Source organism: Narcine bancroftii, chromosome 3 (assembly GCF_036971445.1).
Source record: "Narcine bancroftii isolate sNarBan1 chromosome 3, sNarBan1.hap1, whole genome shotgun sequence".
Classification (NCBI taxonomy): domain Eukaryota; kingdom Metazoa; phylum Chordata; class Chondrichthyes; order Torpediniformes; family Narcinidae; genus Narcine; species Narcine bancroftii.
The window spans coordinates 351028181-351043881 of record NC_091471.1 but is presented as its reverse complement, the minus strand read 5'-3'; the positions used below and the strand labels follow the sequence as shown (position 1 = coordinate 351043881).

General features: G+C 40.0%; 1 protein-coding gene across 8 annotated transcripts in view; it reads left to right on the top strand.

Moving 5' to 3' along the window:
- pitpnc1a (phosphatidylinositol transfer protein cytoplasmic 1a) overlaps positions 1-15701 on the top strand; it is a 244277-nt gene that overhangs the window by 119574 nt on the left and 109002 nt on the right. For 5 of the 8 annotated variants that reach the window (XM_069929757.1, XM_069929756.1, XM_069929758.1 and 2 more), the window contains one exon: positions 14262-14410. In XM_069929757.1, coding sequence (XP_069785858.1) covers positions 14262-14410 — 149 coding nt within the window. Of the gene's footprint in view, positions 1-14261; positions 14411-15701 lie in introns of those variants that run through there. The other 3 variants (XM_069929761.1, XM_069929759.1, XM_069929763.1) reach the window with 1 other exon arrangement.

Here is a 15701-nt window from a genome sequence, read left to right as displayed (position 1 = left end):
TAAAGCTCGACTTCTGCCTTGATAAACTAATCGTGTTTGTACAGGCAATGTATAAAATGCAAATAAATTAAGTTGCTTTGAGGTCCATATGAATGTTTGTTAAAAAAGATTTTTGTGAAAGAACGTGAAATAAAGATCTCATGGGAAGAAAAAAACGAAAGACCTTTGTAGAGATATGTATTGTAGAGGTATCTCACCACATGTGTGGTATATCAAATAAATTGTAAAATGTAGAAGACAGAATGACTGATAAAATAATATGATGAACAAAATAAAGTTCTGCAGTTGTGGGAACTTCAGGATTCGTGCCACATTCTGTGCACCATTTGCAGAAAAAGAATTAAATCAAATCCAAAGGTTAACTCAATATGTACTTGGTTTTTAATTAGGTGCATTTTTAGGTTTGTTGAGACAAAACAAATGTTGCTAATTATATTTTACAGACATTCTCCAAGCAACAGAACCTGTTTGTACTAGACATTATGTGAGACTCTTAAGAATTATTTTTGCAAAATTCTTTGAATATACAATTAGTACTTCAACAGCATAACAATACACTCTGAAATAATAAGACTACAGTAAAAAAATTTAGATCATTTTCACATTGTAAACTCTTTAGAAATATCATAGCATCTATTGTAAGATTTAAGTTGCAGTATTCTTCTGCAATACTGGCTCTTAGATGATGAAGGCTACTGCTGAAAATATTGTTCTGTTGCTAACAGTTGATGTTGTTTCTTTTAATAATATCTTGCTAAAATAATCCAAAAAGGTTATAAATTTGCCCAAAGCTTTCTTTCTGTCACCAATACTCTTGCACCTTACAAGGAGCACCTTGCTCCTGAGGTAGTGCAGCCAGCAAGACTGATTTTATATTGCTACAGTCTGGCTGCCAAGAAAGGGTTGTATTTCTGATAGTTTCCTCCAGCCATCTATTACAATCTTTTGGAATATTCCTACAAAAACATTCACTTCCTTAAAACATTGAAACTGGATGCCAAATAACTCCAGAATATAGCAAATGGAGGCCATTTTACAGCTATACAAGTTAATTACGACATTCAGAAATAATTTGTTTAATGTTTTAAGGAAGTGCTATATTCTGGAGTTATTTGGCATCCAGTTTCAATGATGTACTCTGCATTTACACAAACATGGTGCAAATAACTGCTTTGAGGGAGTGAAACACAAAAGTCTTCAGATGCTGTGGTTGCAGTAAAAACACAGAGAAATGCTGGAGGGGCTTAGTCCCGAAACGTCAGTTAAATATCTTTACCTCCTATGGATGCTGCATGACCTTCTGAGTTCCTCTAGCATTTCTATGCATTTTTAAAAAACTCCAACTGAGACAAATTTAAGATGTGCAATTCACAGTCAACAATTATAATAGAAAAATTACATAACCTCTGTATGTGTAACAAAATACTGACGCAAACACACTCGTGCACATAAAACATTGTTTTACTGGAGATATTTATAGTCTGAAATTTAATCTTTGGGTTTTGGTGACCACGAAGACTATCTCGATGTTATATCGGTTGATCAATTTATATTAGACATCTTAAATATTCATTCAGTACAAATTAACAACGGTTTCTGTTCAGCATTGCATTTTCTTGACAACCCAGGTCTCACTCTACCAGAGATATTTGCATTAGGCCCTTTCAAACTGCCAAGTAAAATGGGGTTAACCAGGCAATTTGCACGGTTAGCGCCCCAGTTACGCGGCAGTTTGAAAGGGTCCAACCAGGTCCCTGACCTATCTCAGAGTTAGTCATAGAACCCAATTAAATTTACGTAGGTCTTATCCTTAGGGGATTTGAAAATGAAAATGGCCGACCTACTTATTCCAGTGACATCAGTGCTTGCCTGCATGCGTCACCAGGCAGCCTGCATCTGAACAACCGGCAGTACTTCCGATGAGTAAGTGATGTGTCATTGCAGGGGCGGGATTCCCCCTTAAATCACCAAATTGGCAATTTTAATGGGATGACCCCTCTGAGATTTGAAAGGTGCTTTCAGTACCTTTGCCCAGTAATCTCACCCAGGTCCCAGTAGAGCTACCAGGTGCTGTCATTTGTAAGGGGTATTACCTCCCCGACCCTTTCTGCAACTTAACGCTAACTTTTCCAGGTCTAATTTAAGTGACTTAAGCTAAAGTATTAACTGTTCCTCTTTCCACAGATGCAGCTTAGCTTGCTGAGTGTTTCCAGAACTTTCTGTTTTCATTATTGCTTGTTCTGCTTTACATTTTCAATAGGTTCTCTGCTTTGCTTTAAAAAAAATCAGAAGTGGTTTTCATGTATATTAAATCACCTCATTGCAGATATATTTATTAATAAAACTTTTATTCCCTAGTGCCATCTATGAAGTATTTAGTACTAACTATAATATGGCTTACTGATAATCTTTCACAAAATTCTTCAAGGAAACAACTCTTGTAATCCAGACTCATTAACAAAGCTCAAATTTCAATAAGGAAACATACTAAGAATTTAATAAAAATATATTTCAATCTCTGTCTTGTCAATAAATTATGAACAAATGAAAAGTTGAAAACCGAGGGGGGCGGGGATGAGAAAAGACGTTTCACAAACTCAGAACATCTCAAAGGCTATCACAGGTATTGAAGTATTTTTAAGTGTCTCTTCAGTTTAGTTCGGTAAAACTCTTTTTCAGAGTTGAGCAGGACTTGCTTCCCACCACTCCTGCTATAGGTGGGGAAAGAGATATTTTATGGGGCAGTCAAGACCCTGTTGCTATTCTGTAAAATGATAACCCTGACTTCCAATGGCATAACCTCGCTATGCTGGAATATCAGGCTATGTGGGTAAGCCAGTGACGAGACTACAGATGAGGAAGGGGACCCAAAAGGGATAAATGTTGAGAAGACAACAGAGGTAAGAGGGTAGAAGTGAAAATAGACCCCAGTGGAGATGATTATTTATCTACCTGATAAGAAGAAATGGAAGTCAGTTCATCTTCTGCAGCTCAAGGAAACTAAAAAGGGCAAGTTAGAACATGTTTAGCCTTTAAAAGTGTAAACAGTCCTTTACTAAAACCTTTAAGATAACCAACTGCAAATCCTAATGGAAAGATTGAATGCTTGCTTTTTCTCTATATATAAATGGCATGTTCAAAAAATAAACTGGATTGACTGCAGCTGTTGATGTGTTATATTAAATTCAGTTCACCTTGCAGCTGACAAGCCCCTCATCACACTTCATATAACGGTACATTATCATAAATGCATGGAAATTTCAAGTAATTTAAATGCCTTAATTGTTTCTATTTTATGTTGCATTTTATTAATGATCTAATATTTCATTCTATTTTTTTCCACATGATAGCTGATAGGAATTGAGTCACTTCGCAAAGTTTGGGTCATCGAGTAAACAGGCTTTGCAGCCCAACATATTCATGCCGAACCAGCTGCCTGCCTGACCCTCTCCTATTTGCTCCATATCCCTTTGAATCATTTCTCTCCATCTTCCTTTCCAACTGCCTTTTAAATATAGTAATAGTGCCCACCTCTACTTGGTCCTCCAAGTTTTTCTCCTCTCACCTTAAACCCATATCCTCTCGGTTTTAAGGACAGGCTGGGTAGAAAGGAGGGTCTTTTCCCAGCAACAAAGGAAGCTGCAGGGTGACGTTATAGAGGTACCACATGTAATAGTAGACCGTCCCCCAACCAATGGTTGGCCCCGCCCACCCGAGCTCCCGACGTTCTGACTGCAGACTCTCACCTAGGCCCCGGCCGCCTGCCCACTGAAGCTCGGCCGTGGACTCTCTCCTAGGCCCCAGAGTCTAACGCCGTGAACATGGACTTACCACCCAGTCTCTGCTACATGCCCATTCAAGCTCCCGATGCCCCAAACGTGGACTTACCATCTGGTTCCAGCCGCCTGCCCACACATTGGAGCTCCCGATGCCTCTATCGATGCAGGTACTTACTGCAGTCAAAAATAGTTAGCGTGTAACAGTCGACCCCATAAATTTTACACTAAAAATTGATCCACAAAATTGGACTGTTACACGTGTATATATGGTACATAAAATCATGAGGGGCATTGATAAGTGATCATCAGTCCTTTTCCCAGGCTGGGGGAGTCAAAAACCTGAGGGGATAGATTTCAGGTGATTTAAAAGGGACTCGAGGAGTAACATGTTCACACAGAGGATGGTGGGGCTATGGGCCAAGGTGGCAGTTACAGATGTGGGTACAATTACAATGTTTACAATTCATTTGCACAGGGATCTGAACAGAAAAGGTTTAGAGGGATAGGAGCCAAACTCAAATGGGACTTTCTTTGATAGGTGACTAGATCAGCATGGTCAATTCAGGCTAACGGACCTGTTTCTGTGCTGTAAAGCTCTGTGTCTGCAGATGCTATGAATCTGAAATAGTTCAAGTTAATTTATCATCCGATTGTACAAATACAACCCAACGCAACAGCGTTCTCCAGTCCACGGTGCAATGCACTACAAACACATATGCAGACAAACATTAAAATCAATTAATAAATATTATTGTTAAATAGTAGAGTCATGGTGGCTTTGTATGAGCAGTTCATCAGTCATTCAGCAATATCATTGCCTGTTGGAAGAAGCTGTTTCTCAGCCTGGTGGTGCCTGCTCTGCTAAAAGATGCTGTGTGCAAGTTGATAGGGGTCCTCACTGAAGTTGTGAGCCCTCTTTACAAATAGAATGTACTTGGACTCTCTTGTAGGCAGGCAACATTTGGAGAATGAAGTTAAACAAGAAAGTTGGATGACACTGTGATTGTAGTTAAATGCGGAAAAGTGCTAGAGAAACTCGGCAAGCTCGATACATATCTTTGCTTCCAATAAATGCTGAGTTTCTCCAGCACTTTTGTGTATCAAAATATTTGGAGAATGAAGCAGGATTAATATTATAGGGGAGGCACAGTTGGCAACAACGCCTTTACAGCACCAGCGATCGGGATCTGGGTTCAAATCCCGTGCTGTCTGTAAGGAGTTTGTACATTCTCCCCAAGTCTATGTGGGTCTTCCTGGGGCTCTGATTTCATCCCACCCTTTAAAACAGGGATTGTAGGTTAATCGGGTGTAATTGAGCAGCACGGCATCCTGGGCCGAAAGGGCCAGTGTATATTATACAGTGAAGAATTTTCAATGGAACAAAAGGGAAGAGTGTTCTGATGAAAGATCATCAACCTAAAAGGTTTACTCATTCCTCAATTCCTCATCTGCATATGTTGCCTGACCTGATGAAGATATTGAGTATTTTCTACTTTCAAACAGTCCTGTCATCATTTTATACAGGAAGAGAATGGACAAAAGAAGACTTGGGGAGATGAGAACTAACACAGTCCTGGTGAAACAAATGATCAATCTCTTTTCCTATAATACTCAGTGTTTCCATGGTACCCACCCACACATATTCATAATTCCTGTTGTTACATAAAAAACATTTTATGCTTTAAAATTGCAAAGAAAAATTATGAAGTGCCTTTAAATGTAGAAATTGCCACTCAGGATTTATTTTCAAAAATTCCTACTTCAAAAAGAATTGAAAGAACCAGGTCAATTAAATAGGCTTTAAAATTGAGGAGGAATCAGTGGTGGTACAGTGGAGCAGCTCTGAGAGTGGCTGCCTCACAGCCTGACCTGTGCAGACTTTGCTTGTTTTCCCTGTTACTACACGAGTTTATTCCAGATGCTCTGGTTTACTCCCACCTGCCAAAGACATCCAGGTTGGTTGGTGAACTGACCAGTGTAAATTTCCCCTAGTGTGTAGGGAAGTTGTGGAAACTTGAGAGAGTTGATGAGAAAGTGAGGAATAAAACATGGGGTTAATGTAGGATGAGTCTACATTCATTTGTAACAAAATACCTAGTGCAGTAAGAAGGGTTCTTCACAAGCAGGCTGTTACTTCTATACAGCCATGTAAAGAGCACAATTACTGGGTTTGGCATTTCAATGAAAAAGATCAATTAGCACCAATCAGGGCAGCATGAGAACAGTTATGAGGTTCATTCAGGAGCCTGATGGGAGCAGGGAAGAAATTGGGTGGATGATGGTCAATAAATAATGGGGCAGCTCTGTCTTCCCTTGGAACAAAAAAAGGCTGGCAGGAGATGTACAAAATTATGAAGGCTTTGCAAAGGTTAAATAGAGGGAGGTTGGTCTTATGTGAGGATGGTGCAAGAACTGAAGAATGTGATTGAAGTTGACAAGCAAAAGTTATAAAGGGAGGACTTTTTTTTAAGTTGAAAGTGATAATGTTTTGGAACTCGTTTTTAACCTCAGTTATACTAACTTATACCTAAAATTTCTCATCCCTGGAACCGTTATGAGTCAATATTTTCAGTACCCTGTCGGGGATCTATATCACAATTAAACCCAAAACTATTTATGGCTTGCATAGTCTTTGACTAATAGGGCAATCTGTGATCTAATAATGTTCATGGAATCACACCCCAACTGACCAAGTTGGCACTCTGGGCATATCTCATTTGCTTGCATTAACCCATAGTCTTCTAACCCCTTCCTATTCACATAGCACTCATTATTGATTCCAAACTGCATAAAATGACATTGATCATCATGTAATTTATTTATGATAATATAAAATAATCATTAATAATTTGGTTAATCACATTATAGTGGTTAATGTTTGGTCTAAAAATCTCATGAACTATAAATAATAGAAACCATAATGTTGAGGCAAGTAAGTGTTACTTTAATAATTTAAAATTCAATTTTAATGTGACTTAATACTATTTTTGTTAATCTACTCTGTAATTAGTTAAACCTGCAAATATGTTCTCAGTGTTGGAGAGGGGTTACATTTTAATGACAAGAAAGTTTCAAATAACAGTTAAGTATTCTTGTTTTACATCCTTGCAGTTCTGTGTAAGTTTCGAGAATTCAAGAACTGTGAAACAGATGTTAATTTTCAGATGTGATTTCATAACATTCAACAGTTTGAAAATTTTGTGTAATGGAACAATTCATTGGCCTTCCTTTTTAAAGGTCTTGCTGCCATTGTTCACCATAACCTGAGCAAAAATGCAAATTGGAATGGTACCTCAGATTTCTACCAATGTCAGAATGTAACCTATCTCTCTTGCAAATTAATGAATGAAGGTTTAGTTTTTGTATACATAAGTATGCAATGAAATTGTTGTTGCAGGAACACAGGTACTTAAAACACACTCAAACAATAATTATAAATTAAATGTGTCACAGGCAAGGGTAGCAAATGAGCAATGTTCTGATGTATTTTCCTTTAGGTCTTCTGCTAGTATTATCAGCAAACCTGAATATATTACACTTGATTCCCACATCCAAATCTGGTAATCGATTAATCCCAGGGGCACCCCACTGGTCGCAGTCTCCCAATTCAAAAATAACCATTTTATTCCAACTCTCCGCTTTTTGCTCATTAACCAATATTCAATCCATTTCAGCATATTACCCCCAATACCACATACTTAATTTTGTTTAATTATTGAAACTCTTCTGAAAATTGGAATACAGGTACCCCCGCTTTTAGAAGGTTTGCTTTACGCCACTTCACTTTTATGAAAGATCTACATTAGTACCTGTTTTCACTAATGAAAGAAATCTGGAGCACTTTTTCTTTGATGAAAAAAAGGCAAAAATAGTGTTCAGCATTTGTTTTGCAGCGAGCCGTTAGATGGTAGCGCGCACCCCGAGCAGTGCGAATGGAGCTGCCAAGCTCCTTACCGGGGAACTACACTCAGCATCAAGCTGCTGTAGCTTTGAACTGTGTCTGTGAGCATCTGTGTTTCATCTTGATTTATTTTGTGCATCCATTAGTGTTACAAGCCCAGAGAACCCCAAAACCCAGCAGCAATAGATATTCACCAAGACAAATGGTTACTTAAACAAACGTTGCTTTTAATTATCTTTAAACATGAAAACGGGATCACACTTTTTAACTTATGATTATTAACTTAACTCATCTAACTTAACCCCCTTCTAATTCTAAGCGCAGTCCAATCTCACTTCTCATTCCTCCTTTACTGGTTGCAGGCAATTCTTATACTCTGCACAGAATTTAACATTTATAAAGTTCTCCAGGCTTTGGTGCTTGAAAGGTAAATGGTTCCCGCCCAGAAAGATTCTTGTTGGTTTTGAGAGAGAGATTTGTTGTTTGCTGGACACCCACAACTGATTTCTTGTAAACAGCCACCTCAGTGTCTTGCCGCAGAAACTTTCCCCATCAGGGTTTTCCAGATGGTAACCTCTTTCTTTCAGGTCACCACAAAGTTCCTTTTTGTTTCTCTTTCATTAATTTCTCCAATACCAATATTTTATGAATACTAATTTCTTCAAGCTCCACAAGGAACTAGGCCTGTTGTTCTTCACTATTTTTAAGAGGTTTTCTGTGTCTTCTGCCACTGTTCAGGAATCACATGTAGTATTTCGTTCTTGCATCATGAAATTTAGCTTGAAAATATCTCCAAGAAGTTTTTTTGGCCTGCACAGTTCATTTAGCAGTTAGCGCGGTACTATTACAGCACCAGTAATGCAGGTTTGAATCCAGCGTTGTCTGTGAGGAGTTTGCACACTCTTCCCTGCGACCTGGGAGGATTTCCTCTGGGTGCTCCAGTTTCCTCCCACACTCCAAAATGTATGGGTTTGGTAAGTTAGTTGGATGTAATTGGGCAGCAGAGGTTTCATGGGGTATTGATAAATTAACTATTTGAAAATGTGGCTTTGTTTCTGATATATGGGGTTGGTTGATGTCTGAGTGTGGCTCTTACATTTTTCTTTCAAGTTTGTTTCATGGTTTTACATCAAAAACATTGTCAGCTTGAAAATACTTCATGAAGAGACTGACAGACCTTTTCCTCATTTCAGAATGAGAAGCATTTTATTGCCATAGTGACAAAAATATTAAACCCTGTAATTCAGGGCAATTTAACAGATATGTCCTGGTGTCTGAGAGGACTTATGTTGAACCTTAGCTTTTATCTCCAATTTTTTTTTGTTGGAAATTTGTAAATGTACTACAACTGGCATGACATATTTGCTTTGATTTTAGAGTTGATAGGCCATAAGTGTGTCGAAGGACCTTGGCAGCAGCACAACAGGGCACAAGTTATTTTCTCATCTTAAGGCTCTTTTAAGACCATAAGATCATAAGGTACAGGAAAAGAGAGGCCATTTGGCCTGCCAAGTCTGGTTCATCATGAACTGATCCATTCTCTCACCCAGCCCAACTCCTCTGCCTTCTCCCCATGACCTTTAATATCTGACTATTCAGATAGCCATCAGTCTCTGCATTAAATCCACCCAATGACTTGGCCTTCACAGTTGCCTGAAGTAGCAAATTCCAGAGGTTCACCACTCTGTGGCTAAAGAAATTCCTCTGCATCTCTGTTTTAAACGAGCGTCCTTCAATTCTGAAGTTGTGCTCTCTTGTCCTTGACTCCCTGCCATGGGAAACAACTTTGCCACTTATACTCTGTCCAAATCTTTCAGCATTTGAAATGTGTCTATTAGGCCCCCCACCCCCACCCCACCAACTCATTCTTTTGAGGTCCAAGGAGTGTTGTCCAAGACCTTTCAAACATACAGCATATGCTAATCCATTCATTCCAGGAATCATTCTTGAGAATTTTCTCTGAACCCTCTCCAATGCCAGGACGTCGTTTCTTAAACAAGATACCCAAAACTGTACCCCATATTCCGTGAGGCCTCACCAGTGCCTTATAAAGCCTCAACATCACATCCCTGCTTTTGTATCCTATTCCTCAAGATATGAATGCCAACATTGCATTTTGCCTTCTTCACCACTTACTCAACCTGGAAGTTAACCTTTAGGGTATCCTGCATGTGGTCTCCCTTTGCACCTCCAGATTTTCAATTTTTTCTCCATCCAAATAATAGTCTGAATTTTTAATCATTTCGGGTATGAAAGAACTCTATAGATGTAGTATATGCACTCCCATGTCCCCTGATGATCCTCTCCTGTCCGTATCCAAGGATAACGTACAGGCTGCCCTCAGGAGAGTGAATCTGAGGAATGCATCTGGCCAAATATTAAAAATCTGTGCTGACCAACTTAACAATGTATTCATGGATATTTTCAACATCTCACTCTGGCAGGGTATGGTACCCACCTGTTTCAAATAGGCCTCAATTGTACCAGTACCTGCCTAAATGACTATTGATCAGTGGCACTCACATCAATAGTGATGAAGTGTTTTTAAAAGCTGGTGTTGAAGCATATCAGCTCCTGTTTGTGTGACGACATGGATCCATTCCAATTTGCTTACCACAGCAACAGGTCATCTCACTGGTTATACACAAAGTTCTGGAACACCTGGACAGTAAAGTTGCAAACATTAGGATGCTCTTTAACGACTACAATTGAGCATTTAAAACCATCATCCCATCAACCATCATCCCTTCCAAACCCCCAAGACCTGAGACTCAACATCCCATTGTTTAATTGGATCATGGATTTCATCACTTCCTGACCACAATCATTGAGGATTGTTAAGAATATCTCCATAATCTCAATCAGTACTGGTGCCCCACAGGGATGTTTTCTTAGCTCCCTGCTCTACTTGCTATGCACCCACATCTGTGTGGTTTGGTACGACAATAACACCATCTACAAATTCGCTGATGATACCATGTTGTACAAAAAGATGTGATGAGTCAGCATACATGAGGGAGATTGAAAACATGTCTAAATGATGCACTAACATAAATGTCACACTCAATGTCACCAAAATTAAGGATCTGATTGTTGACTTCAGGAAGGGAAAACCAGAGGTGTTCAATTCAGTGATCATTGGGAGATCAGAGATGGAGAGAATTAGCAAATTTAAATTCTTGGAGTCACTATCTTGGAGGATATTTCCTGGACCTAACACACTAGTGACATTCTGAAGAAAGTACCTCTTGTTCCTCAAGAGTTTGAGAGGTTTGGTATGACACCAGAAACCCTGGCAATTTTCTACAGGTGTGTGGTGAAAATTGTCTGCATCATGAATTCATATGGGGACACCAATGCCCCTGAGTGTAAATCCCTGCAAAAGTAGTGGATATAACCCAGGATATCACAGGTAACCCTCCCCACCATCGAGAACATCTATAGGAAATGCTGCTGTCGGAGAGCAGCAGCAATCATCAAGAATTCACATCACCCAGCACACCTTCTGTTCTCACTACTGCCATCGGAAAAGAGGTGTAGGTGCCACAAGACTCATACCACCAGGTTCAGGAACAGCTACTACCCTACATCATCAGACTCCTCAACAACAAACTCAATCAGAGACTCATTTAAGGACTCTTATTTTTGCACTTTATTGATTTTTTTTTCTCTGTATTGCACAGTCAGTTTGTTTACATTTCTTTATTTGTTTATATGAGTACATTGAGTACTGTCTTTTTGCTTTACCAATAAGTGGTAATTCTGCCTCACCCACAGGAAAAAGAATCTTGGGGCTGTATATAATGTCATGTATGTACTCTGACAATAAATCAGAACTTCGACTATAGCAAAAAACAGGGAACCATGAAAATGCCATAGGTCAGGGAAGATTGGGAGGGGAGAGATGAGCAGATAGGAGAGTCATGGAGGGAGTGGTCCCTGTGGAAGGCAGGAAGATGTGGAGAGGGCTGATGTTCTAGTAGTAGGATCCCATGGCAGCATTCCTTTCCTGGTCTGTGGTACTCTCCACTCCAACTGTAGGTGTAACACAGTTCTTCGCTCTCTACCATCCATGGAGTGGCAAAGATTCATTTGCACCTTCTCCAACCTTCAGTGCTTCTGATGTGGTCCTCCTCCATGTTGATGAGACTAAGAGCAGAATGGGAAACAAACTTGCAGAGCACCTGCACTCTGTCTTTGCCCCCTCCCCTCCTCCACCTGCCTCAATTTGTCTCTCATCCTTCATCCCTTCTTGGTCCACCTCTCCGGCCATCTTCCCTCTCCCCTCTCAGTTCCTCCAGCAGTTTGTGTTTTACTTTTGTCTATTCCTGGTTTGCCAACATCTTCATTCCTGGTCCTCCTGTGCATGTTGCAGAGCTGGAGACCAACATGTCAGCATTGCATTCTGCTACTCAGCCTGCATTCTGAAGTTCATCTTATCCTATTTACCATTATCAAAATAACCTTCTTTGATCAATGTAAAAAGTGAACAAGGCCACCACATCAATAATATAGAACCTAAATGTGTGAAGATCAATGTTGTGCCTTTTATTCAAGAGCACTGGATGTAAAATTTAACCTTGCTGAGAGATTTCACCCCACTTAATAAGATGTATTTTTTAAAAATAAATGGCAGCTTCTAGAGCTCCTGCGATGGCAACACTGCTTCTGGTGTAGACCTGGGAGAGTGGAGATCAGAGATGCAGTGCTACTCTGCTGGGTCTTACTGATGGCTGTACACAGCCTGTCAGCGGAGCTGATGGTATTTTTTTTAATTTCATCCTGCAATCATGGAAGTCTTGGGCAGCATACCTCGAGGGGTGGCAGACTCTGGGGGACCGCTGCAGGGCACAAGAAACAGGAGAGCTCTCTTCCCCACCCAGTGAGAAGGAGAAGCAGAGGAGATGACATTACAAGACAATAACCACAGTAGTGGGCCAGCAATGGGCTCAACAGCTAAAGGATGCACACAGAGTGCAACTTGTGGTCAAAGAACTCACACAGGCAGAAGGCTGCTGGACACTGGCTCATGGGAACAAGGATTCGAGAGTGTGCTGAAGGTTTCCTAATCTGATGGGAGGTTTGGATCTGGATCTCGAGTTGCTGACAGATTATGTAGTTGCAGAGGCTGTGGGAGCGCTGGAGGCAAATCCTTTGACACTCAGTGTCTCTGGAGGACTCTCTTTCTCCTAAAGTAAGTGGTGCCGGGCAATACTAATGGTGACTCTTTGTTTGCCTTATGGCAGGCAAAGGTTGAAGTATTTCATGTATATTACATTTTAAGTGTATTATTACCTGACAATGAAAGGCAACTTTGAACGTTGAAACTCTGAATTTTGAACTTTGATGTATTCAGATGGCACTGCACCAGATAGATCCAGAGCTGATGGAAAGTATTTTCAGATGTATTATTTAAGAATCATACCTGTTAGCAATACTGGTTCACTTTCCTGAACAGCAATCTTACCTGAGGAACACTGATTTGAATCAAGGAAGTAATAAAGAAATGCCATATCAATTAGAAGAGAGCCTGAGAATTCAGCAATGGTACATAGAAATGAATCAATGTATTCCATTGGAAAAAATGACATATAATTTAAGAAATAACATCACAGTATTCGAACGAATTTGGGAACCGTACATGGAACACAACAGAGAAGTCCTACCGCGGACCTCCACCACCTAAAATGACAGAAGGAGAAGAAGACAAAATGAACTGACCCAGTCTGTAAAAGTAGAAGACACAAATTTCTTGTTTATTTTCATTACGTGATGACATTGTTTAATGGGTTTAATGTATCATATATGTTGAACGTTGAGTGAGTGGGGAGGGGGGGTGAAGGAGGGAGGGAGGGAAGGGAGGGGGGAAAAGGGGAGAAAATTACCTGTGTATATTCAAGAGGGAAATGTTTGTGTGTATTTTGGTCAGTATGGTTCATAGTGTGAAAAATTTTAAAAAAAAAGAAATGCCATATCACTGTGATAAAATAGAATCTGACCTGTGACCCATGAAGAGAGAATGTTAGCACATTACCTTCTCACATACTAAAGTTAAGGGAGAGTGACGGAGTGGTAGGAATTGTAACTGTCCTCACTGGGTGAAACATTTGCAGCAATGCACCACTTCCTCTATCCCTTCTGCAGTGTTTTGCGTATCCCTGAGCTCTGGGATTGCTCTTGCTGAATTTAAAGGTTCAAGTTCAAGTTTATTATCATCTGACTGCATATTTATAATCTGACTAAATAGCATTTCTCCAGACCTATGTGCACACATAATACACAGTAAATGGTATCAAACATATACTTAAATATATAATTTAAAATAAATATATTTAAATATTTTGGGATGATGGAGCTGGAGTGGCCTCTGCAACCACGTGTGCTGCCATTTTTTCAATGTTGTTCATGATGCCTGTTTACTCCCTCAGCTAATTGCTGATGGAAAAGATATTAAGGAGAAGTTGATCCATTCCCAAACGAACACCATCATCTCTCTGGATTTCTGTTTGACGGGGTTACCATATTTTTGACTATTTTGTCATATAATGTATACAGTAACTTCTTTCTGCTTTTAATTCCAGTACAGAATTGGACAGCTTTACATGATCAGCAAACACAGCCACGAGCAAAGTGACAGAGGAGAGGGTGTGGAGGTGGTGCAGAATGAGCCTTATGAAGATCCTATTCATGGCAAAGGTCAATATACAGAAAAGAGAGTTTACCTCAACAGGTAATGCTATGAATTAAAATAATATCTGGTGGTAGAGGTTACTATCAATATACTTTATAATTATTCAACGTGCTATGGTTTCTTTATGCTTTATAACACTTCCCTCTTGCAATATTAATTCATTGAATTATTGCTGAAATGGAAATTATTTTAGGTGGAATTCTTAAATGTTAGAATGAGTACTCCTGTACATGATGGCATGAAATTAAAATACGAGAAATGAGAATTGATAGGAACTCCACTGACCGCAGGCAGTAGACGCAGTCTCAAATTTCTTAGGGACACAAGAGACTACAGATACTCTGGAGCAAGAAAAAACAACTGCTGGAGGAACTTAATGGGACAGATAAGCATCTATGGAGGCCAAGGAATACTTCGCTTCAAAATGTGATTTCTTTATGATTTTAAAATTATTTTATATTGCAAATAATTTAGCATTGAAAATCATGGTTGAAAAAGGCAAGTGAGAAAGAACAGCTGCTATAAATAAATACAACTATAATAACACGCTCCTGTTCAGCTCCGAATCATGGGTCCTCTACTGGCATCACCTACGGCTCCTAGAACGCGTCCATCAGTGCTGTCTCCGCTCCATCCTCAACATTCATTGGAATGACTTCATCACCAACATCGAAGTACTCAAGCTGGCAGAGTCCGCAAGCATCGAATCCATGCTGCTGAAGACCCAACTGGGCTGGGTGGGTCACGTCTCCAGAATGGAGGACCATCGCCTTCCCAAGATCGTGTTCTATGGCGAGCTCTCCACTGGCCACCGAGACGGAGGTGCACCAAAGAAGAGGTACAAGGACTGCTTAAAGAAATCTCTTGGTGCCTGCCCCATTGACCACCGCCAGTGGGCTGATCTCGCCTCCAACCGTGCATCTTGGTGCCTCACAGTTCGGCGGGCAGCAACCTCCTTTGAAGAAGACCGCAGAGGCCACCTCACTGACAAAAGACAAAGGAGGAAAAACCCAACACTCATTCCCAACCAACCAATTTTCCCTTGCAACCGCTGCAACCGTGCCTGCCTGTCCCGCATCTGATTTGTCAGTCACCATCGAGCCTGCAGCAGACATGGACATACCCCTTCATAAATCTTCATCCGCGAAGCCAAGCCAAAGAGAAGAAAAGAGAGAATAACACAATAAATAACACAGTTGCTCTGAAATAATTTAAATGTCATTGTGAATCTATATGGTAAAAGGCCTTTATTGCAAGAAAGGATGTCACAGTAATAGAAACAACCCAAGGAGAATTCATCTTAATTCCTGAGATGAAATGGCTGCCCATT